The 25,069-nt window shown below is 35.1% G+C and overlaps 1 protein-coding gene across 1 annotated transcript in view; it reads right to left on the reverse strand.

The window, feature by feature from the left end:
- Positions 1 to 21,618, reverse strand: part of ACAT1 (acetyl-CoA acetyltransferase 1) — a 34,142-nt gene extending 12,524 nt beyond the window's left edge. Inside the window, exons 1-7 of the mRNA XM_074304334.1 lie at positions 21,337 to 21,618; positions 12,743 to 12,790; positions 11,284 to 11,401; positions 8,387 to 8,482; positions 6,938 to 7,038; positions 3,966 to 4,109; positions 1,349 to 1,499 (exon numbers count right to left, since the gene is read on the reverse strand). Of these exons, the coding sequence (XP_074160435.1) occupies positions 1,349 to 1,499; positions 3,966 to 4,109; positions 6,938 to 7,038; positions 8,387 to 8,482; positions 11,284 to 11,401; positions 12,743 to 12,790; positions 21,337 to 21,408 (730 nt within the window). The 5' untranslated portion in view covers positions 21,409 to 21,618. The remainder of the gene's footprint in view (positions 1 to 1,348; positions 1,500 to 3,965; positions 4,110 to 6,937; positions 7,039 to 8,386; positions 8,483 to 11,283; positions 11,402 to 12,742; positions 12,791 to 21,336) is intronic.
- Positions 21,619 to 25,069: the final 3,451 nt, after the last annotated feature.

A 25,069-nucleotide genomic window follows, 5' to 3' on the forward strand; every position in this document is an offset into this window, starting at 1 on the left:
AGCAGGATGAATACAGAGAGGTTTGGAGAGACTTACATCAACTGATGCTGAGTGAAATGAGCAGAACCAGAAGATCACTATATATTTCAACAACAATACTGTATGAAGATTTATTCTGATGGAAGTGGATATCTTCAACATAAAGAAGATCCAACTCACTTCCAGTTGATCAATGATGGACAGAAACAACTACACCCAGAGAAGGAACACTGGGAAGTGAATGTAAACTGTTAGCACTACTGTCTGTCTACCCAGGTTACTTATACCTTCGGAACCCAATTCTTAACGTGCAACAAGAAAATTGGATTTACACACATATATTGTATCTAGGTTATACTGTAACACATGTAAAATGTATGGGATTGCCTGTCATCTAGGAGAGGGAGTAGGGGGAGGGAGGGGAAAATTTGGAAAAATGAATACAAGGGATAATGTTATAAAAAAAATTACTCATGCATATACAGTGTCAAAAAAATTTTATAATTATAAAATTAATTAAAAAAAATAAATTTGTTTCATGAACAACCTAATATAAAAGTATATAATACTGTCCCATATAAGTTTATATGCCTTAAACTCAAATCTGTTACATGCAATTTGTCATACTAAAATAATTTCCTACTAAAGGACTTAAAGAAATAAAACTTCCTTATATCTGACTTCCACTTATATTCAAAGTAAAAAAAAAAAAAAATACAATGTATCATAGAAGATTTGAGCTTAAAGAGGGTAAAAATCTAACAGAATCTCTGAATAATAGATTATGTGATTACTTGTTGGGAATACAAAAATTTGTCTTTGATTAACATGAGTGTGAAAATAATTGTATATATATTTTTAGTTAAAAGACAAGCAAAAAACCCTAAAAATCCAATCAATTAAATATTATTATTTCATCCCATTACAAAGAAAAGTGGCAACATATAAACAAAAACTTGAGTCAACAAGTGATCACAATATGTTAAACCTGAAGTCAACTGGTGGACAAATTTCAGGGGGCACATGAAGTTGGGTGGGGAAAAATAATTACATCTTCATTCTGATAGTTTCCTTGGTAATCTTTGCATTTCTAATACCATTTTATTATGAGAAGTTTACCAGACTAACAAAGGGGCTCATGACATATAAGAGTAAAATCCCCATCTTTGAGAGTTGATTAAGGCTGTGAAAGATAGTTTCTTGTATGATCAGAGTTACAAAATCAGCAAATATTAGAGGCAAAATATGAACCTATTTCTTCCTAATAACTTCAACTACATATATGATTTTATGTAATATATATGTATATATACATATATATATACACATATATATGATATAATTAAGTATATTTGGAAACATCATGCACCTTTTTGTGAAACTGTAACAGGAACAATTTCATCTGTAAATACTCCAGCTTCCCAAGATGCTTTACTTCTAGAATAAGAATTTATGGCATAAGCATCTTGTTCTTCTCGTGAAATATTAAGTTTCTTGGCTGTATTCTCAGCACAGTTACCCTAATAAAAATAGTAGAAACAGATTTTTTTAATATGTGGAAAATTTCTGAAAACAATTAATTTACATTCTTAGCTGCTCAAAATATACTCTCAATTACACTACCTATATAGGTAATTCATGGCTTACCTTAAAATACTTAAACAAATCTATACATTTTTAATGTCAGTCACAGTATAATAAAATGTCAGGACACTGCAAGTCCTGAAGACTATCTAAGTCACAGAAAGTCTGCAGAAGGGTTATGCCTTTTACAATATGGTTTCAGCCTATCTTTCCAAGTTTTATTTCACATTATTCTCCCCATCATAATTCTATGTTTAAGCCAAATTTGCAGGCTTTCTTGTCTTTGAAACATATTTTCTTACCTCCATGCTTTTGCACAGTTGCTTTTCTGAACCTTTTCATCCCTCAAGACTACTACTATGACTCCACCTCCCCAAACATATACTCTCAACTGAGAAGGCTTACATATTTCACTGAAAAAAAATTGAGGCTATTCCCCCAAAGTTCCATCTTCTCCTTCATATCAGATGCTTCTCCCATTATCTTTTCTTTCACCACTGTCTGACAAGATGACAGCTTTTTCTTTCTTTTTGTTAAAGTATACCTCGCACATACACAAAAGATCACATTCCATTCCATCTTCTTTAACATTTAATCCCTTCTACTATTCTCACTCTCTCCCTAATCTTCTATCTCTCCCAGTGTAGTGCTTCTTCCTTCCCTAATAAAATTCTCAGTCATCCACATCCTCACTGGAATTATCTACCACCATTAGCTATTCATCCCACATCTCTACTCTACTCCCTTCTTCATGGCTAAACTCTTTATAAAAGAGTTGGGTCCTCCACTTCCTTTCCTTTCATTCACTCTCTACAATTGGTCTTCTGAACTCATCATTCAACTAAAAATGTTCTCTCCAAAATTACAAATTCTTACCAAATCTAATGGCCTTTCCTCAGTCCTCATTTTCAACCTCTTTGTGGTCTTTGACAATACTGATTATCTTTTTCTCTTAATACTCTCTTTGCTCAAGATTTTCATGACAGTTTTCTCCTACTTCTTCTGTCTAATCATTCCTTTTCAGTCTCTTCTGCAGGATTTCTCCATCCAGGTCACTGGAACAGAACCAGAGTTTTGTCCTGATCCCTATTCTTTTCTAACTCTATCCTATTTCTCTTAGTGACCTCATTAGTTTCCATGCATTCAATTATTATCTCTACATGGATGTAGAGGGTCACAGACAGTGGGGAAACTCTGGCTGAGGTATCAGACCCTTCAGCTCAGAGGAAACAGGCTAACAATGTCTGGTTTGGCTCCCCATCTCCACTAAGGGCTCTCAGCCTTCCTGAGAAGTCAGGGGGTGGTGACAACTTGTGTTGTGATTGAAACTGAGTGATACCATGTGGTATAAAATACACATATACTACATATAAAAGCAAGTTGTTTATATTTTGTTACATAAGGGTAAGAGGATATAAAAGGGGAAAAAACTTGTAATAAACGGACTCCATTTTTCCACCATCCTCAGGAATCCCGCCTCATCACTTCTCTACTAGAATGGTATATTTTAATAACCTTGGTGTTGGGGCTCTAGAAAGCAACAGTATGCTTTGTCACCTCAACTTGAGAGCTCTAGAAAGCAACAGTATGCTTTGTCACCTCAACTTGGGAGCTCTAGAAAGCAGGACACAACACATAGATGATTCTCAGATGTACTTCTCTATCTAGCCTAACCCTGACCTCTCTTTCTCTCTCTTTCTCAAAATGTTTCCCTCTATCAAACTTCTCTCTTACTATCAAAAGTCCTTATCTACATGTAAACCTCAACTTCCCAATGTCTTGCCCACTCCATCCAATCATGGCTGCCAAATCCTGTAAATTGTACCTATTTGAGGGTCAGCTAGATGACAGAATGAATAGAGCACCACACCTGGAGCCAGAAAGGCCTAAATTCAAATCCAGCTTTAGACCTTTACAAGCTGTGTAACTGCCTCTTAAATTCTTCTTGCCTCAATTTTTCCAGCAGTAAAATAGAGACAATAATATCACAACTCACAGGGCTACTGTGAGAATAAAAGAAGATGTAAAGCACTTAGCACAGTGTCTGGCACAAAGCATGCTTTAAATATGTGTTAATTATTCCTGTTATAATTATTATTCTCATTACATAGTAAATATTTTTAAAGTGATCACTGGGTTGGAATAACACTCACAAATTAAATACTTCAAATATTCAATAAGATAAAAAAATTTGCAGCAACTTATATATGTATGAATACTCATTCTTTCTAGCTCAACAAAACAGCATCAAATATAAGCTAAGATTCTGACATGTACATGAAAAGTAACCTTCCTAAAATATTTACCATACATCTTATGAAATAGGTAATAAATACTTCAATACAGATAGTACAAACCATTCATATTTGTAAGCTACATAGTAAATACATAAAAACATTTACCATATGAATTTTATTGTAGACATCTGTTAATCCATCTTTAACTATTAAATCTTCAAGTTTTACTCCTCCATAAGGAGTTGCTCCTCTGCTCATTACATATGGAACATTTGACATGCTTTCCATTCCACCTGCAACCATTACGTCCTATTTTAAAAATGGCATTGAATAGTTGCAAATTAATTGCTATGAAAAATTATGGACATTCAATTAGATTTCGTAAATTATGACTACAATGAAATTTTTAAAACATAGACATTTTCAACAGTAATATACAGTAAGAACTGTTTTTTAAACTGACAACCATTAAATATCACTTGTGCTAGTCAAACATAATTAAAATTAGAATCAAGTTGAAAAAAATCCAGGAGAAAAAGAACACATAAAGAAAAGAATATTTTTCTTGATAAATTCCTAATGTTTTTCATTTGACTTACTCTAGTTTTAAAAATACTCTATTAAGAAAACACATTTTATGATGAAGTAGATGTTTGAGAGAAAACTGGAAATACTTGTATAAACTGGCACAAAATGAAATGACAGAAACAAAGAGAAAAATTATTGTAAAGGAAATCAATTTTGAAAATCAAGAACTCTGATCAACACAATGAGTAGCCACGAAGTCAAATGACTCATGATAAAACATGCTGCCCACCTCCTAAAAGAGAGGTGATAGAGTGCAGATAAAGACCATTTTGGACATGGGTAATCCAGGAATTTGTTTTGCTTAATTTATATGTTTGGAGCTGAGGTTTTATTTTTCTCACTTTCTCAAGCTAAAAGAAAGGGGGAGGAATATGGAGGGGAAAGGAAGGTAGAAAGGGATTTCTATCTGAAATTTTTTTTTTAATTTTTAAAAATTTTAAATAACTGCTACAAAAATCAAATGTATAGATCTCTATTTCATTAAAGATAAACATGGGTTTGCTATCATAAAAAAATAACCAAAGGCATAAATAACTTATTGTAGTAAATAATATAAATGCAAAACCTAAAGAATACTTCCTACATTATTCTTTTTTCTTTCTTCTTAAACATTTTCTTCTCTCCTCAAAGTGTCATCTGCACCTCTGTACTTAGAGCAAATAACATGATATACCCCTTATTGTGAATAGAGGGATTAGTAAACCCTTCAAAGCCTTGAAGTATAACCAATCTAACTTACCCACTATTGTCTCCTCTAGTCTTGAGGAAGAAGTCTTCCTATTCACCACAAATAATAAGACTTCTGCTTGTACCCTCATTCTAGTCTTTTCCCATCATGCTAGGATTTCACTCTGGAAGTCACTTCAAACAGGCTCTTTCTAGCCTACAAATATATATGCTCATGCTCATGAATTAGATGGTCTCTGATCTTTTACAGCTCTAGATAGTATGATCCCTACACTACTATTATATATCAAAGTGCTATTCAAATATAATTAATTAACATTGTGAATAGTTAAGAAACTTATGATTGAGTATGTATGAGTGTTCAGATACTGGGAAATATGTATGCAACAGTGAGATTGGTCCCTCAATCAGTGAAGATTGCTGGTTTGGAGGGATACAATGAAGATATTAAACAGGTATCATTTATTCTATGGAAAGTTGAGAAAATAGTAAAATACAAAGCCAAGACATACAAAATGAATTTTAAAAAACAGTAATTATATCATATTAACTGTCTAGAATATTAATACATTCCACCATTCCCAAAACTGTACTTGTTAATAAGATTAGCAACCAGTTATTAAATCTAGGTGATGATGCAATGGATGGAGCACTAGCCTTGGAGTGAGGACTATAGTTCATCTCTTATTAGCTGTGTGACCCCAACAACCTTGCCAAAAAACATCTACCAAAAAAAGCTTCTAAGATGGTGACCAGAACTATGGCAGAAAAACTAGCTATCAAAAACATATTATAACAAAATTCTAAAAATTATACCAGACCAAATAATAACCAAGTAATCCAATTATAAACTCAAGAGACTTCATCTAATGTAGTATATTTCACAGTAAGTCAGAGGCCCATAGACAATAAGAAATGGAGTCCCCCAGATAATCCAGGACCAAATCAAGAGCTAACAAGAATGGAAAACTCCCACAAGAAAGTTCCAGCATCGTTAGAAATCTATGGCATGGACTTTGGAAGCAACCAGAAACTACAAAATGTGAATTCCAAGCAATGTAGCCCCAATAGTTCTAAGGGAAGAGGAAGAGAAAAATCCACAAGAAGGAGGAGCAGGAGGAGAAAGAAGAAGAACAAGAACAAGAAGAAGTAGTAGTAGTTAAGAGGACATACATTAAGTGAAAAAAGTAAAGATATTTGAAGAATGGGGAGGGGGAATATAAAACTATATCACTTATTTGAATAATAAAAAATACCTACCAAAATATTTCTCAAAATCATAGATATTTAACCAGTTACACAAAGAAGAGAAGTTCATTCTTTAATTTCTTATACAAAAGCTGTCATGCCATAATGCCCAGAACTAGTCTAGAAGCCAAGTATTCCAGGTTCCAATCCTGCCTGACACATACTGTGTGCATCTGGGAAAGGCTCTAACACCGTAATAGAAAAAACACTACTTTGGAAACCAAGGGATCTTAATACTGGAGCATCTTATTCAATCTTGGCAAATGTATTTGTTCATGAGCGTTCATGAGTCATGATAACAGCTACAATGTACTCTCATTTTATCTTGACCTGTGACTTTCATTGGTATACTGAATTCCCAAGTGAATTCACTCTACCAATGGACATGGGTCACTATTCCGCAGCATAAAGTTGATAGGCTTCTCTGGGAGCAAAGAGACACTAAATATTCTGCCCAGGCTCACACAGTTATTATATTATGTGTCTGAAATTGAGAATTGAATCTAGTTTTTTCTGACCCTGGTGACCAGCTCTGTTAATTTAATAGTAGACTCTCTAAGTCTGATGCCTCTGCTATTTTAATTATAAATTTAAAAAGCAAGTATTCATCTTACCTGATGGCCACACATTAGGTTCTGAGATGCCATCATAATAGATTTCATTCCTGATGCACAAACTTTATTGACAGTGGTGCATGGAATGGAGATAGGTAAACCTAGAACAAGGATAATTAAGTCATTCTCCCAAATCATTCAGATACTTTTTCCCGATTAAATAACACTACTAATTAGGTAAATGCTTTGAATAAAGCTGTGCTTCCTGAAGGATAACTTCAGCGTACATGAACATCTCCATGCCAATATGCAATTTTACTTCTGAATAAACTGAGCAGTCTACTTCAAATAATGTGCCTGTCTATTCCCCTCACACTCCTCCCCCAAGAATATCTAATCCAACCTCGTCATTACAGAGATAGATATAGATACATTATAGACCAGAGAGCCTAGGGTCATATAGAAAGCAGGATTCTTCATTCCTAGTTTCAAATTCTTTTCTTTTTCATTATACCACAATATCTCACTAATAATATTCCATCAAACTATAATGAAAAATTATATTACAAGATTTTCTAAACTTTAAAGCTTTTAAGAAAAAAATAAGACTGTATTTTTCTTATTTTAAGAAATTTCTTGGCTGAATAAGTTATGTAATTTATTGTTACATAATTTATGGAATTTTATTGTTCTGTAAGAAATGACCAATAGAATGACTTCAGAGAGGCCTGGAGAGACTTACATGAACTGATACTAAGTGAAAGGAGCAGAACCAGGAGATCATTATATACAGCAACAATAAGATTATATGATGATTAATTCTGAGGGACGTGGCTCTCTTCAAAAATAAGATGATTCAAACCAGTTTCAATTGTTTAGTGATGAAGAGAGCCATCTACACCCAGAGAGAGAACTATGGGAACAGAGTGTGGAATACAACATAGCCATTTTCACTCTTTTTGTTGATGTTTGCTTGCAGTTTATTTTGCTTCCTTTTTTTCTGGTTTGATTTGGTTTTTTCTTGTGCAGCAAGACAATTGTATAAAACATATATATATATATATATATATATATATATATATATACACACACACACACACACACACACACACACACACACACACACATATATTGGATTTAACATATTTCTAACATATTTAACATATATTGGACTACTTGCCAACTATGAGAGGGGGTGGAAGAAGAGGGGGGAAATTGGAACACAAGGTTTTCCGAGGGCTAACATTGAAGAACTGTCCACATATATGTTTTGAAAAATAAAAAGCTTTAATAAAGAAAAAAAGGAAATTCCTTCTACCAGCAAAGATTGATAACTGTTCCACAAATTGCAGTCTTGGAAAGATGCTGATAGTCCTAAGATTTTCAGTGACTTCTACAGGTTCTTACAGAAAGTATTTGGCACTTGAACAAGTCTTCCTGACTCTGAGGATAGTTAGGTCTCTGTCCATATTACCATATTAGGAAAAATAATCAAAAAACTACTCATACCTGCTCCAATCACAGCCTGCCTGGCTGGTGCTTGTCCTTCACCCCCTTGCAGAACATTGCCCATGTAAGCTTCTTTGACTTCTTCCTTGGGAATCCCTTAAAACAAAACAATTGGCATGTCAACATCTTACACATCAATGAATACATCACATAACAAAGTATGTAGTAACCCTATTCTAAGTACTACTCATTTATTTGGTTATAAACTTTGTCCCCTGAGTTGTCTAGTACATCTTCATAAAAAATAAAAGAGCCTTAGTCAAATGAAATTTTTCATTACTTAACTATTTTTCAAAAGAACTTTCTGCCCATAAATGTTATCAATTGTGCCTTGCACATACTTAATAAACACATTATTAATTGAAAAGTATATTTTTACCTCTATGACCTAATTTTGTCATTTAGAAGCAAAAAGGATACTTCCAAAAAAAATCTATCTAATTCACTGCATCTTATTATTATTATTATTATTATTATTATTTGCTGAGGCAATTAGAGTTAAGTGACTTGCCCAGGGTCACACAGCCAGGAAGTGTTATAAGTGACTAAGGCCAGATTTGAACACAGGTCCTCTTGACTTCATAAAACATTTTCTGGGAAAAACATGCACACAATGTGTGCTCACTCATTCATTTCAACCTCCCAAAAGTAGCATGATGATGTTGATAAAATCCCTCACTCTTCTAAAAATATTTACTGCACATTGTTCTACTTTTCATATTCTGACTCGCCTTTTTCTTTCATTTTTCACTATTTCTTTTTGACATTTCTACCCTGATAGATTTGGATATTTCCTAATATTTGAACTCCAGTTCCCTGCTTTTAACTTTTTTGCATAACTGTCTTTGGGATACTCATCTTTTTATAGTGGCAATTCTTACTTTTGCAAAAATGATTCCTAAATCTCACATGTAGCCCTGACCTTTACATTGATCTCAACTCAAATAATCTTCAAATGTCTACAATATACAAAAATCTGTCATTTCATCAGTGTGGGAATTTATGCAGATTACAATTTAACTATAATCCTATATATTTTAGATATGTTCTTTTCTCTTTAATCCCACTAAGATTTAAAGAGCTGTCAAAAGATTTGCTCATGGACAGTACAGTACAACTAATAAATATTAGAGGTTGGACTTCAAATGCAGGTCTTCCTAATGCCAAATTCAGCACTCTATCAGCTATTTCAACTTGCTTACCTGTAGTTAATTACACTTAAGCCAAGTAATACCACTCAAATTCAACATTTAAAATTTAAATCCCATTTCCTGCCAAAACTGCTTCATGATTTTGCTATCTTTGGCAGTAGCACCATTATTCTTCTAGTCACTGTGGCTTAAAATCCGAGATAATTCTTCCCTTCCATCCTCTCCTTTCCTGCCTCCTCTCTAACCCTCAAACCCCCGACCCTGTTAATCTCCAAATTGAATATATTTTTTGTTCAAAAATCCTCTTGAATATATCCCTTTCTCCTCCTATTGCTCCCACTTTAATCTAGGCCCCTCAACTTAGATGTAAACGATTATAATATCTTCCTAATTAGTTTGTCTCTAGTTCTTTATTAATTCTGCACATTATTGCTAAATTAATCTTGCTAAAAACACTGCTTTCATGTTATTCTTCAGTGGTTTCAAATTTGACAAGTCAAAAGATCTCAATCAATCTTTTTAAACTTTATCTTCCCCTCTTGAGATACCCCAAACACAAAACAGTTCTTCTTTCCTCTAAACTTATACTCATTCTATGTTCTCAATCTCAAACATATTCTACTCATCCTCTCTGCCTATCAATCCTCCCAAGACCAGTTCAAGATCTACTTCCAGAAAGCATTCCAAGACCACTTACTTCCTCTATTAAATTCATATAATACTTAACACATGTAAATATCAGTTATTGTCTTGCTCTCAACTCCAATGGAAAAAACACTTACACTAAAGTCAGAGGATCTAAGTTCAAATCCCACCTCTAATAATTACTATGTGTATAATTTGGACTAACCTTAGGTCTCAGTTTCATCATCTGCAAAGTGAGGGAATTGAATCCACTGATCTCTGAGGCCCTTTCCAGCACTAGATTTAGGATCCCTCAATCCTCTATTCCCAGTTATACTACTGACTTTTCCATGCAGGCCCAGGACTGCCCAATCTCGGAGATCAGTTCTACCTTTGGGGACAAAGCATATATGGAAACCTCATTATGAATTTATATTCCTGATGTCAGTACTTGGTTTTGAGAATCACTGTCCCCATCCAATATCCCACACTCTTTGGCCTTTTGTGCCTCAACTTTCCAGCTTAGGTTTATGATCCCAGATGCCTAGATTTATTAGCTCTTTTCTTCCTTCAAGGATTTGCAAGAAATAGATATCGAGAACTGGTCAATCTCTAAGATCCTTTCCTAGCTAACTGAACCCTTATTTCTATTGTATTATAATAATATCATGAGGTATTTATATTGTCTATATAACATTTTGTAGGCATATATCTAATTTAAAACTCCTGAAGAGGCAAGCTGAATTTCATAACTTCCTCTTTCCCAACAATAGCTGGTAGAGCATTTTGTATTTTAACAAGTCCTCAATAACATTTATTAAGGGAAGGGACAGCAGGAAAGGAAGGGAATACATTTATTAAGCACCTATTATAACACCAGGTACTGTGGTAAGTACTTTACAAATATGATTTCATTTGATCCTTATAATCACCCTGTGAGATAGGTGTAATTATCCCCATGTTATAGCTGAGGAAATAAGGTAAGGATTATGTGATTTGACCAAAGTCACATAGCTAGTGAGTGTCTAATGAGCTGGATTTGAGCTCCTTATTTCATTTCTTAGCTCTCTCTACTTCAAGCTCAGTGCTCCATTTCCCCCCAAGCACAAGGTAGTTACATACCTGCTGCTTCAATGGCTCCTTGAATTGCTACAGAACCAAGTTTAGTGGCTGGAAGTGAGGAAAGAGATCCTAGAAAAGATCCAATAGGCGTCCTTTTTGCACTGACTATGACCACTTCCTAATAAGACAGAATTTAATAAAATTATATAAATAATACTCTTTAAGTAATTTTCTATTTACCTAAGGAAGGAAAATATGAAATCCCCAAACTATCATCAAGAAGACAAATCATATCAGTATTTAAATACCAAAAAATGCCTTGGCTCCATGTGCTATTAAATAAGAATTTAAGTCAGATACAGAATATCATATTTGATCAACATATCCATTATTGTCCTCACATAACAATTTTCTTCTACATTCAGTTAGGTGCTGGTAATTAATGAAATAAAGTCAAACTCAGAAAGTAATTAAAAATTCTGAAAGGGTTGCCTTGCTCTTCCCCCCCCCCATAATAAAAACTTTTTTTTTTTTTCAAAGTTCATACATATACAATATTCATCCTGGCAAAACCTTGGTGTTCCAAATTTCTCTCCCTCCTTCCCCACTTCCCCCACTCCTCTAGATAGCAAGCAAAATGATACAGATTAAACATGTATAATTCTTCTAACATATATTTATCATGCTGCATAAGAAAAATCAGAACAAAAAGAGAAAAAAAATAAGAAAGAAAAAAGCTAGCAAGCAAACAATAACAATAATAAAGGTGAAAATACTATGTTATAATCTGCATTCAGTCCCCATAGCCCTCTCTCTGGATGAAGATGGCTCTCTCCATCACAAATTGGAAATTTGCCTTGCCTATTTTTAACTGCAAAATAAATAAATGCCTCTACTTTGAAGGAAACCTGTACTACAGGAATACTTGCTTGTAACAAAAGCAAAGGATCCTTCCCCTCCCATTTGAATCCAAACTCTCCTGTTTAGCCCTAGACAAAGTGAAATATTACTCTGTTGGCAAAAAAAAAAAAAAAATTAAAAAAAATGTTATTGAGTTACTTCAGAAACAATGTAAAAATATCCAGCAAAATCATATATATGTGTGTGTGTATTTATATTTATCATATATATATATATATATATATATATATATATATATATATATATATATATATATACAGACATATATATGTATAGGTACATTACACATACATATAAACAAATAAAAGATATTCCTCACAATTCCCTAGTCATACTCCTCTGGAATTGCTATGATTAAATCTGTATTTCAGATCTCAAGAGCTAGTTATATGATAGCACAAGTGCAAAAGAGAGAGAATTCCTATAAGAAAAAAGTTATGGGGAGGAACAAGGGCAATTTGTTTAAAGCAGAATACTCTGCTATAGATAGGGAAGGTGGCTAAGAAAATGGCTTCTTAAATTTTTCCTACTAGCGACCTCTTTTTACCCAAGAAGTTTTAAATATAGATATCAAAAAAACAGGAATTTTTGTACTTACATTCAAAGTGGTACTTGGTGTATAGCTCCGATGAACAAAATTCAATTCCTAAAATGGAAATATGTTTATAAGTGTTTAATATAAATAATGTCAAATAGCAGGATATTCTGTCACAGAAAATTACCGGGTTGCAGGTTTAATTTTAAAGTTTATCACCCTGAAATATCTGAACTAACCTACTGAAACTAGACAAAAGCTTATTTAGTTGGAATGTAGTCCTATAACATGTTAATTATCTCTATTTGGTTGAAATGTAGTCCTAGAATACATTAAATATCTGTGGATGATTTCATATTATATAAGCAGCCTATTTACTACTTAGAAGTTTTTGTTTTTGTTTTTTTCAGATGGGAAAGAAAAAATGATTGATTTTTTTTTCTTTCTTTCTACTTTGATCTCAGGAATAGTTGCCAACAAGATCAAAATTCAGAAATGTACATCAGTTTTTGGACAAAGAAAGTTTCTTCTCTCTATATAAATATTGTTCAATTTCTTCCCTCTTTAAAAAAATCACCACATGGTAATTTAATTAAGTTCAGTCGCCAACCAGTGTCTTCTCTCAAACTACCTTTTGTTGGTATGCATTTTACACTTACTTATTATACATGATTTTTTCCTCTTATAGAATTTAAGTTCCTTAGGGGCAAGGATTATTTTATTTTCATCTTTGTATCCCAGTAACTAATAAAGGGATAAATTAGATGGTTAATAAATACTTGATTTAAAAACAAGTATTGAAAGCTTACTATCTGCAAGACTCTAATTTAGGTGTTCAAAATAAATAAAAAAACATGGCCTTAGCCTGACAGAATTTTGGTATTTGTTTCTCAGCTATACCGCTCAAGAGCCATTTCTTAAAAAGGTGACAGATAAAAGGAAAAGTTCCATATATACACAAAAATACATACAACAACAAAGAATTGGAATCTTTATCAATTGAGAAATATCTAAACCAACTGTGGTATAAAAATGTCATGGGATATTATAGTGCAATAAAGAAATTAAGAATATAAATACTGACAGTGGGGGGGGAGAGGGAGAAGGCAAAGTATTAAATGAAATAAAATTAATTAAGCAGAACCAACAAAACAACATAAACAAGGAATAAAAAATGTAAAGAAAAAGGACAAAAATGCATCTGAACACTATGCAAATCAATTTTAACAAAAACATGACTCTAAAGAGGAAATTTGAGAATACATCTATCTTTCTTTATGGATATTACTAAAATTGGCCTTGAATAGTGGAGGAATAATGGATAGGAAGCTACCCAGAAGCCAACAAGACTTGAGTTCGAGTCCTTTCTCTGATACACAAGCTGGGTGACCCTAGGCAAGTTACTTAACTCTCTGGAAAACTCTTTAAGACTGTAAGTAGTAGAGAAGGTGCTGACATGCATAAGCAAAAGGAATTTCCTCTACTGATGAAGTCACAGATTGAGTTCTTTCCCTATTTTCATTAAATACAGAGATCAATTATGGGTATGGGTATATTTTAATTTTTCAACATTCATTTTTGTAAGATTTTTAATTCCTCTTTACTTCACCCCAACCTCTCCAGACAGCAAGCAATCTGATATATGTTATATATGTATAATAATTTTAAACATTAAATAAGAAATTATTAAATAAAATAAACATTTTAAACTAATTTCCATATTAGTCATGTTGTGAAAGGAAAATTAGAACAAAGGGGAAAACCATTAGAAAGAAAATGCAAAAAAAATTGGTGAAGATACTATGCCTTGATCTGCCCGCAGGCTCCACACTTCTCCCTCTGGGTATCTGGATGGCATGGGACCACACACCAGTGAGAAGAGACAAGTCCACCACAGCTGACCATCACACAAGCCCATGGTCACTATGCAAAACATTCTCTTGTCTCCGCTCACTTCACCTAGCACTGGTCCGTCTGAAACCAGCTCACTTATTTCTCACAAGACAATAATATTCTACTATATTCATATACTATAACTTATCCAGCCATTTCCCAACTGATGGGCGTCCATTTATCCCCCAATTCCTTGCCCCTTCCAAAAGGGCTGCTACAAACATTCTTGTACATGTGGATCGTGGGTCCCTTCCCCTCTTCCATGATCTTATTGAGATACAGATCCAGTAGTAACACTGCTAGATTAAAGAGTATGCATGATTTGATAGCTCTTTGAGCATAGTTCCAAAATGCTCTCCAGAATGGCTGGATCAGTTCACAACGCTACCAACAATGTATCAGTGTCCCAATTTTCCCACATCTCCTCTAACATTTATCATTACCTTTTCCTATCATCTTAGCCAATCTGAGAGGTATGAGGTGGTGGTTTTAACTTGTTCCAAATGGTCATAAGATGGTTAATCATAAGATTAACACTAATTGGAACAGAGTAGGAATGGGCCAACATGAATTAGTGATTTAGAGCACTTTTTTTCATAAGACTATAAATATTGACTTTAATTTCTTCATCTGAAAATTGTTCATATCCTTTGACCATTTATCAATTAGAGAATAACAATGCCTATTCTTTAATGTGATTTCCAATGTTAAAGCATATTTGTTTTTAAGAGTGGAATATGGACTTCCAAAGTCTTGGGAACACTGGAAAATAATTTTTACAGTCAAGTTTCTAATAAAGGCCTCATTTTAAAAACATATTGAGAAATTAGACAAATTTATAAGGATATAAATCATTCCCCCAATGATAAATGGTCAAAGGACATGAATAGGAAATTTTCAGATGCAGAAATTAAAGCTACCTGTAGTCATATGAGAAAATGCTCCAAATTACTATTGAATAGAAAAATGCAAATTAAAGCAATTCTGAGGTATCATTTTCATACCTCTTAAATTGGCTAAAATGACAGGAAAAGATAATGATAAATGTTGGAGGAGTTGGGAAAACTGGGACGCTTAATATATTATTTATTGGTAGAGTTGTGAACCAATCCAGCCATTCTGGAAAACAATTTGGAACCATCCCCAAAGAGCTATACCCTTTAATCCAGCAGTGCCACTATTGAGTCTGTATTGCAAAGAAATCATAAAAGAGGGAAAATTACCCACATTTTGCAAAAATGTTTGTAATGGATCTTTTTGTGGTAGCAAAGAATTGAAATTGAATGGTTACTAATCATTTGGGGAATGGCTGAAAAAAAGTTTTGATATATGAATGTAATGGAATACTATTGTTCTATAAGATATGAAGACCAGGCTGATTTCAGAAAAGTTCAGAAAAGATTTACATGAATTGATATTGAGTGAAGCAAGCAGAACCAGAAAAACATTGTATATAATAATAGCAAGATAGTATGATAATAATCTATGATAGAATTTGCTCTTTTCAGCAATATAGTGATCCAAGGCAATTTCAATAAACTTTAGATGAAAAATGTTATACACATCTAGAGAAAAAAGTATAGAAACTGCATGAAGATCAAAACACACTATTTTTACCTTTTTGTTTTTCCTTTCTTGTGGTTTTCCCCTTTTGTTTTGATTTTCTTCTTTTCCAACATGACTCATATAGAAATATGTAAAAAATGAATGTAGAACCCTATCAGACTGCTTGCTAGCTTGGGGAGGAAGAAGAAAGGAAGGGAAGGGGAAAATTTTGGAACTCAAAATTTTACAAAAATGAATGTTGAAAACTATCTTTACATTTATAGTATAGTAAGGAAAAGAAAAGATCAAAACAAACTGCTGTAAGAAACTTTTGAATAGGAAAAAAAAAATTAAAACAGGGAGAGGGAAAAGAAAGGAGATGCAGGAAATAAGCTCAATTCTTCACAGGATAGCAACTGAGCCTGGCCTGAAAGGAATTTTGACATTTTGTGGAAATCTGGAAAAAAAACAGAAGTAGGAAACAGTATGCCTTCTTCAAACAATGAATCACCTAAGGAGGATTATACCATGGCACACTTTCAGCTTCAGGTATTAGCTAGCTTTGTGACAGTAGCAAGTCACTTAACCACAATCTGCCTGTTTCCTCATCTGTAAAAAGGGGAATAAATATTAGTACCTACCTCTCAGAGTTGCCGTTAGAATAGTATATAGATAGTATCTGTAAGATGTTTTACAAAACTTAAAGCTCTATAATAAATATTAATTATTTTTAATATTATTGTTATTAAATACAACTGGAAAGATTGGAGCCATTCTTTTGCAAAGGGCTTAAATGTCAGGAGTATTTTTCCTTATTAGGCAAAAGGAAACCACTGAAAGTTTTTAAGAAGTAATATGGTAAGGGACATTTCCTTTAATTGTTTCTTACCAGGTTTAGTTTTTCTTTACCTTATTTCTTGGAGATTTTAATATAAACTCAAACTCAACTATCCTCTCTTTATGGAAGGCCCACAAAATTTTCTCTCTCCAGCCTTGTCCTCCTTCCCTCTTCCATCCTCAATTCATGTTGCAGCTCCAAAAACCTATTAAAATTTTTCACTTAAATGTTGTTCAACATGTCTAAAGCCAAATTTATCTTATTTCCTTGACCCCTTAACCAAAAATCAGGTTGTCCTGATTTTCCCATTTCTATTAATTACACCATTTTCCCCATAAGCAACATCAGCTTTGACTCCTCTATGCCTATTGAAAACACACATGTGAGGGTTCTGCTCTGGTCTTGTGGAATTCCAAGCGTTTGTGGGACTTGCTGGTTGCATTCAGGGGAATGACCTGCTTGATTTCATGTGGGTTGTATGATGAGAATAGGCTTTCTAGGAGGGATCTGCTTATTGGAATTGGCTTTCCTGGCTCTGGACACAAGACCTCTCTGCACCCCAGGAATAACAGGAAGTTACTATTTTGATCAGTTGTTGGTGGTCAATATCTAGTGTCTCTATTCAGTCACTAAAGCCATCCCAATCTTATAATCTTCCTTCTCATTCCCTTTGATGCCATTAGAGTATGGGACTTTAATTCAAATCTAGATAATATCTTATTTTCTTACAATATAGTTTGTCATTCTGTCGTTTTCCTTTCTAATTCACTCCTACATTCTGATGCAATATTAAACACAATTCAAATACTCAAATGGATCTGTGATTTTTTGATTTTCCCTCCAATAATGCAGATCATGGCTAATTCATGTCTGATCATGACATTTGTATGCATTGAAGAGGCAATTTTCAGATGAAGAAATTCAAACCATTTCTAGTCATATGAAAAAATGCTCTAAATAACAATTGGTCAGAGAAATGTAAAGTAAGACAACTCTGAGGTAGTACTATACACCTCTAAAATTGGCTAAGATGACAGGAAAAGATAATGACGAATGTTGATCCAACCATTCTGGAGAGCAATATGGAACTATGCCCAAAGGGCTATCAAACTGTGCATATCCAGAAGTGTTTGTACTGGGCTTATATCCCAAAGAGATCATGAAAAAGGGAAAAGAACCCACATGTGCAAAAATGTTTGTGGCAGCCCTTTTTGTAGTGGTAAGGAACTGGCAAATAAGTGGATGTTCATAAGTTGGGGGATGGTTAAATAAGTTATCGTATATGAATGTTATGTAATATTATTGTTCTATAAGAAACTATCAGCAGGATGATTTCAGAAAGGCCTGAGACTTACATTATTTGATGCTGAATAAAATGAATAGAACCAAGAGAACGTTGTATATAGCAAGAAGATCATATGATGATCAATTCTGATGGACGTGTTTCTTTTCAACATGAAGGTGATTCAGGCCAGTTCCAATGGTGATTGGATCCAATTTTGATGGAGAGAGCCATCTACACCCAGAAAAAGGACTACAGGAACTAAGTGTGGATCACAACATAGTATTTTCACTTTTTTGTTGTTGTTTATTTGGATTTTGTTTTATTTATCATTTTTTCCTTTTTGATCTCATTTTTCTTATGCAGCATGATAATTGTGGAAATGTGTATACAAGAATTGCATATGTTTAACATATTGGATTACTTGTCATCTAGGGGAGGGGGCGAGGGAAAAGGAGGGAGAAAAAGAATTGGAACACAAAGTTTTGCAAGGGTGAATGTTGAAAACTATCATATGTTTCGAAAATAAAAAGCTTTTTAAAAAGGAAATTTTCAGCCACAAGCTGAATCAAGAGGAAATCAACCCAGTGTGTTAGGTGCCTTCCTCAATTTCTCTTGGTATCATGAAGATATAGGCATTCTGACTTCCCAACTGTCATCCCTCAACCCTGACATATGATCAACTAAACTTTTTTTCTATCATATTTTTCTTGATGATATCCTTTACTCCTATTCCAACTCCATGAAATTTTCTTCATGGTATGTTGTCTCCCATTTCCTTATGTATTTTTTGATTCTTCAGACACTGTTGTGTTCCCCACCTCACAAGCATAACAATATACTGCTATCTTGTTAAAAACACACACACACACACAATATTGGTTTAAAAAAAGGGGGAGAGGTCTTTGTTTCTTAGAAAGATATGGGGTTATTAAAAGAACTTTGAAATTTTCTAATGGCAATACAGCCAGTTTTCTGCCTCTTGCTGAGTTCAACTTCTTTATTTATGCTGTCTTACATCTTATAAATTAAGATTCATTCAACTATATCAACCTGGGCAAAATTCTTCCTCTGTTTGTTTTTTTCCTGTGTAGACTAACTGGCCCTTTTCCCAGAAGTTACAGTTAATAATGTTCTGGAACTTGATGAAATCACAGCCTGAACTACAAATAGAAGCACCTGCAAGAGATCACCTTCTATTGAGAACTTAAGATTCTATTATGTAATTTCTCCATCACACTGGCAAACAATTTTGGGCAGTATTACCTCCCTTACTTTTTTTAAATTTTATTATTTTACCTAATATTTGTTTATGACCAGAACAATCAATAACAAATTTACTTTGTTTTTTTTTTTCAAGGAATCTTGAATAAGATTTGTGAATAAAAGATATCTTGTTAGAAAAGAATCTCTAAAAGATATGTTTTACAAGATTAATTTTCATAAACTGCCATTCATATCATTCCTTGCTTAAAAACTTTCAAATTCTCCTTTTTACCATCATTTTCTTCCCCCAAACGACTACCAAAAAAGAAACCAAACTCCTTAATCTAGTAGTCAAAGCCTTCCTAATCTGTGCTAGTTGTTAGAGATATAAAGACAAAAATGAACAGTCCCAGCCCTTAAACAGCTGGTGGTTTACATTACCAGTAAGTTTCTGTCAATCCCTTCCCCCATGCTCTAAGCCAATACAAAAATGCTCTCTTCCTCTTCTTACCTCCCAACTTTCTAATGGCAATCCAGCCAGCTTTCCTCCTCCTGCTGAGTTCAACTTGTCCAACTAATCTTGTTATCAGTTGAGTCTTTTATTTCATATTATGATAGAGTGTCAGAGTTAGGGGGAAGGGAAGGAAATAAACATTTATATAGCATCTTCTATGGGCTAAGTGCCCGCTAAATACTTTTATAATAACCAACTAATCTCTTCACTTTAAATATAAGGAAAATAAGGTCATAAGTGACTGCCCTTGGATTTAGAACCAAGTCCAATAAAAGCATGCTGAGCTGCAAAACTATTCAGTCCTATAGATATTCGGTACAAGTCTTATTCTCCCATAAATGTTGAATGCTCCTTCATGCTACATTTCATTCATTTGTATATCACACAATGTTCTGCCCTATCTGCATTCGATTAGCAATTACTGAAAGATTTAATCAAGAGTACATACTGCGCATGTCTTTAAAATAACTTTTTCAGGAGCTCAAAGAGAGTTATTTCTTTCAGTCTTTTCATCATCTAGTATTTCGGTTAACCCTTTCCACTCCTCCGAAAAGTACCCGATTTAAATAAGGATAACATTGTATAAAAGGAACAAAACTGGAATCAAACTCTTCAACAAAGCCCCGAATTTTACAAACTTAACGAGCAAAAACAACAAAATCAGCAGCTTTATTATGGAGCTCTCGCTTCCGTAACGTCAATGTCCAATTTGGTGAGATATTCCAGAAGATTGCACTAAAGCAACCACTGAAAGTTTGGGGCTACTTCGGGAGCTGGGACTGGTGACCTTGACAGCTGGAGCAGAAGCCAAGGAAAACCAAAGTGCCTCTTCCGGGCAGCACCAGCACCAGCCCCCTCCGTGCCTGAAATGTTGTTCTGTTACCCTTGCCCTTTCCCCGGCTTCAAGACTCTGCTCCAAATGCATTTTCTGAGTCTCCAGCGCCTTCCTCTTCTGTAGTAATACCTTCTAATTGCTCTGGGTGTATCTATTAGGTACCCAGTTACTGCCAGGCTGTCTCCCGCCACCCCACCCACTGCTTACACCGTGCCCAGCGCACAGAAAGCGCTTAAAAACCGCTCGTTGCCTGTGCCTTGTTCCTTGAAGGCAGGAGCTATGTTGGGGGAGGGAAGGGGGGGCTGGGAAAAGGAGAAAGGGTCTCGTAGTTGTAGTCCTCCCACCCCCCTCAACGCTGAGCGCAAAAGCGCCAGGCCCACCCTGAGTGCTAGGGTTCACCAGTCTGATTGTCCTCCCTCAGATCCGGAAGTTCTCCCTGCTCCGGGAGATCTTCACGTCTACCCCCAAGGCAGGGAAGCAGGAGGGTCTCCACCTGCCCGCCCTCCCGGGGTAACGGTTCAGCCCGACCCAGGGGGCTCCTCACCCGCAGCGACTTCCGGAGGGGAGGACCGGCCGAGAAATATCCTCGGCCTAAACGAAACGCCAGCAGCGACATGTCTCTCAGCTACTTCGGGGGCTAACGCAGGCGCCTACAGGATTCGGTGAAGGCGCTAAGCTTGCTTAGCCAAGGGTTACGTGTGGATAACAGAAGCAACCACAAGCCACCAGCCTCGGGGTTAGGCTGGGGATCTTGGGCGGGAACAGTCTCCTTCACCTCCACCAGCAACCACACCCCTCGCCTCCACCAATAGGAATATGCCTCCCAGTTCAGCGAGACACCGTTGGCTGAGAGTCAGAAAACGGAAGTGGGAGACAGTCGCCTGAACAGCCTTAAGGACTGGGCGGGTAGGAGGAAGGGAAGCGACTGAGAGAGAGACTTCGGAGTTAGGTATCGGAGTGTATTTTCTAGGCTGAAAAAGGTCGAGCTTCAGGATAGAGTTCCTCTAAGCCAAGGCATTCTTTTATAAATGTCGTCCCGAAATAAATGAAGTTAACGAACAAAGAATTTTAATTGGGGTAACAGACTAGCAAAGCTGTCACCTGAGTGAAGAGCACACAATGATTCCCCTCAAGAGACCCACGAAAAGGTTCTTTATAGCTTTAGGAGGGGGGAGATACTAAGAAGTGGCCAGGCCTGGTCACACGAGAAGCCTGCCGCCTGGCAGTCAGAGCCATAAAACCACTTCATTCCGGCTGTTTCGCCCTTGGTGCCTTGAGTCCGAACAGAAGGCGTGAGAGTCAGGCGCTACTTTGTTGGGAGCGGGGAGGGACATTATTCGGAAGGAAAACTTCCGGGATGGGGCTTAAGGTGCGGAACAACCTAATTGGCCTGAAGCATAGGAATACCAGGGCATTTCTGGAATTGTAACATTTCCAGGATTTCTTAGGAGGTTGTGGCAATTCGTGGTACGTTTGGTATTGACAATTTTCTGTCATTTCCCCTCTCTGACTCTGAGAAGGCAGTTCTCTCAAGGAGTAATTAACTAACTGGAAAGCCACTGCAATACGCAGAAAGGGAAAATAAATTGATCCTGACATTGACAGAAGCTTGTTTGAGGCGAGCCCCAGCAAGCAAGCAGGTGTTATACAGCACAGGCGCACAAGGAAGAAATATAAAGGGAAGGGCCCATTTATTTACCGAGTGTCCTTGACAAAATTCAGGCTCAGACAAGTGTCCAGCCCATTAAAGGCATTTGTTTGGGGATTTAAAGGAGACTGTGGTGATGCTCTTTGATGTTCCTCTTAAGGGAGAGAGCAGGGTTCTCCTTTAAGGGAAACAGCCGTCCAGCAGAGTAAGATGAGGGTTTATATAGAGAAGAAAAAAATAGGAGATTGGGAAGAGCAGGAAAACTGGATGATCTCAGAGGAGATTTCCAAAATCTTTAGACAATTTCAGATCAGGTATATATGGGGAAAATCCCAGTATTTGTATTAAGGTAGCAGTGGAAAAAGGTAAAAGGCCCTTTTGCTTTAATGACGTTCCTGAAAGTGACAGTGGCGAAATATGCATGGAAAAGGTAAAAGATCCTTTTGTTCTAATGAACTCCATGAGAGAAAGTGACAGAATCATTGGAGCCGGGGCAACAGCTAAAATTGTCACTTTTCATTGATCCATCATTTCTTAAGGCCCAGAAGTTTCATTTCATAAAACTTCCTTATTCTGAAAACATCTGATGCAGTCTTTTGATTCTCTGGAGATCTCTCCTGGACTTCATGAATCTGTGAGACTTCATAGCAAATTCTAGTGAATTTGTTTTCTTCAAGTTTCCCTTTTCTGTTAAATATCTTACAAAATAGATCTTAACACAATTCAAGTTTGTTTTGCAAATAATCCAGTCAGATAATAAGAACTAGCTCAAACCTAATAACATCAAGTTAGAAATTTCTAAACCAGAGAATTTATATTTTTCTGCTCCTTGTTGCTCTTATCCTTACCTATGATGAGATCCTGGGTATCTAGGTGGGTATTGATAGAGAAAGCCTGAAGCAGTCATAGGATTATAATACTCCTAAAGCAAACAGGGAAACCATCTTAGCCTTAAGTGGGCCTTTTGCTCTTAAAAGTTTTTTGTTCAAGTAGACTTTTGATTATAGATTCATCCCATGTGAAGGTCTCTAGAAACCCCACCTTTATTATATCCAATCAGAAAGCCAAATTATGATGTCCAACCCCCAAGGTTATATTTCCCCTGTAAAAGATTTGCTTATATTGTAGATTCTTGCTAATTTATCTGTGAATTTAGTCTGCCAGTCCAGTCAGTGGTGTATTCCTATCTTATGGCATCTTCCTCCTAGTTAACTGTGAGTTCCACTAAGGAACTTGTCTTTTCTCTTGTTAATTGCTAAAACCTCTTTCCTTGCTAACTCCTCTTGAAATTTAGCCCATTCTTAGTAGTATAATAAAATCATTTAGCCTCTTGATTTGTAGGTCTATGCCTACAATTCTTTTGGGGTGACTCTTTTGGGATGACCAGCCAATAATCCCAATGTACTTGGGGACCTCACGCCACACTCCATCATTGTGGTAACTAACATCATCATTCTGGTGACCTGATACAGGTAGGGTCTGACTGCATCCTATAACCTCACAACCTTAACCAAATATTTAGATACTGCCTACAATAGGCCAAGGGAGAAGTAAAAAGAATCTATGAGGATCTGACTTGTAGAATGATCCTTTTAGTTATGAAATTTGATAATCTGCCTATTAATATAGTTATATAGGCTAAGGCTAAAAGATATCTTTTTAATTGGAGTAGATTCTGCCTTCATCCAACTATCTGGTGTTTTATTTCATCATCTATTTCATTCTTCACCACTAGAATGGGAAGGAACTTCAGTTTTTTAACCTATAATGTCTTATGATGTAGGTTAGCAAATTTTCACATTGGTATTTTTAGGAAATTCAAATACAAACTGAAAAATCAGAAAATCCTGAAATCAATTCTTGTATTTGGCATACATAAGTATTTGGTCTTGTTACTTAAAAAAATTTTTCACTAAAAATAAAATTTTATTCACTTGTTTTTATTACCTTTTAGCCACTTACCTTACACTTACTTAGCTGCTCATTTTCCATCCCAAGAGGATGATTATGCTAAGAAATTAATAACAGAACACTTTTTGTAAGAAAATTACCTATTATACACAACTTAATTATCTTAAAAGTTGCCATATAAATTTCAATTGTAATAAAAGATTCTGAAATAGGAAATATAAATATGTTGAATAATCAGTTTCGAAACAGTAAGTGGCAAATATGTTTTTGATAATAAAACATGTTTGTACTGCAGGGCATGCTCAATACCCAGGTAGTAATTCCAAATTAAATAATAAATTCAAATAAAATTGATATTTCCCATTTATGTAATAGAAAATATTCTTTAAATTACTCTTTTCTATGGAAACAGATTGCACTAAAATTCTTTTCTTCATAACAAATTTGAAGATGTTTCTGATTTAGTGTTTTTTTTTTTTTTGTTTGTTTTTTTACTGAGGCAATTGGGGTTAAGTGACTTGGTCAGGGCCACAGTGTTAAGTATCTGAGATCATATTTGAACTCGGGGCCTCCTGACTTCAGGGCTGGTGTGATTTAGTCTTTTAAAAATTAATTATTTTTTAAAATTAAAACTTTTTATATAAAACATGCATGGCTAATTTTTCAGCATTGATCCTTGCAAAGCCTTCAGTTCCAAATTATCCCTTCTTTTCCCTCA

This window comes from Sminthopsis crassicaudata, chromosome 3, assembly GCF_048593235.1.
Source record: "Sminthopsis crassicaudata isolate SCR6 chromosome 3, ASM4859323v1, whole genome shotgun sequence".
In the NCBI taxonomy this organism is placed as follows: Eukaryota; Metazoa; Chordata; class Mammalia; order Dasyuromorphia; family Dasyuridae; genus Sminthopsis; species Sminthopsis crassicaudata.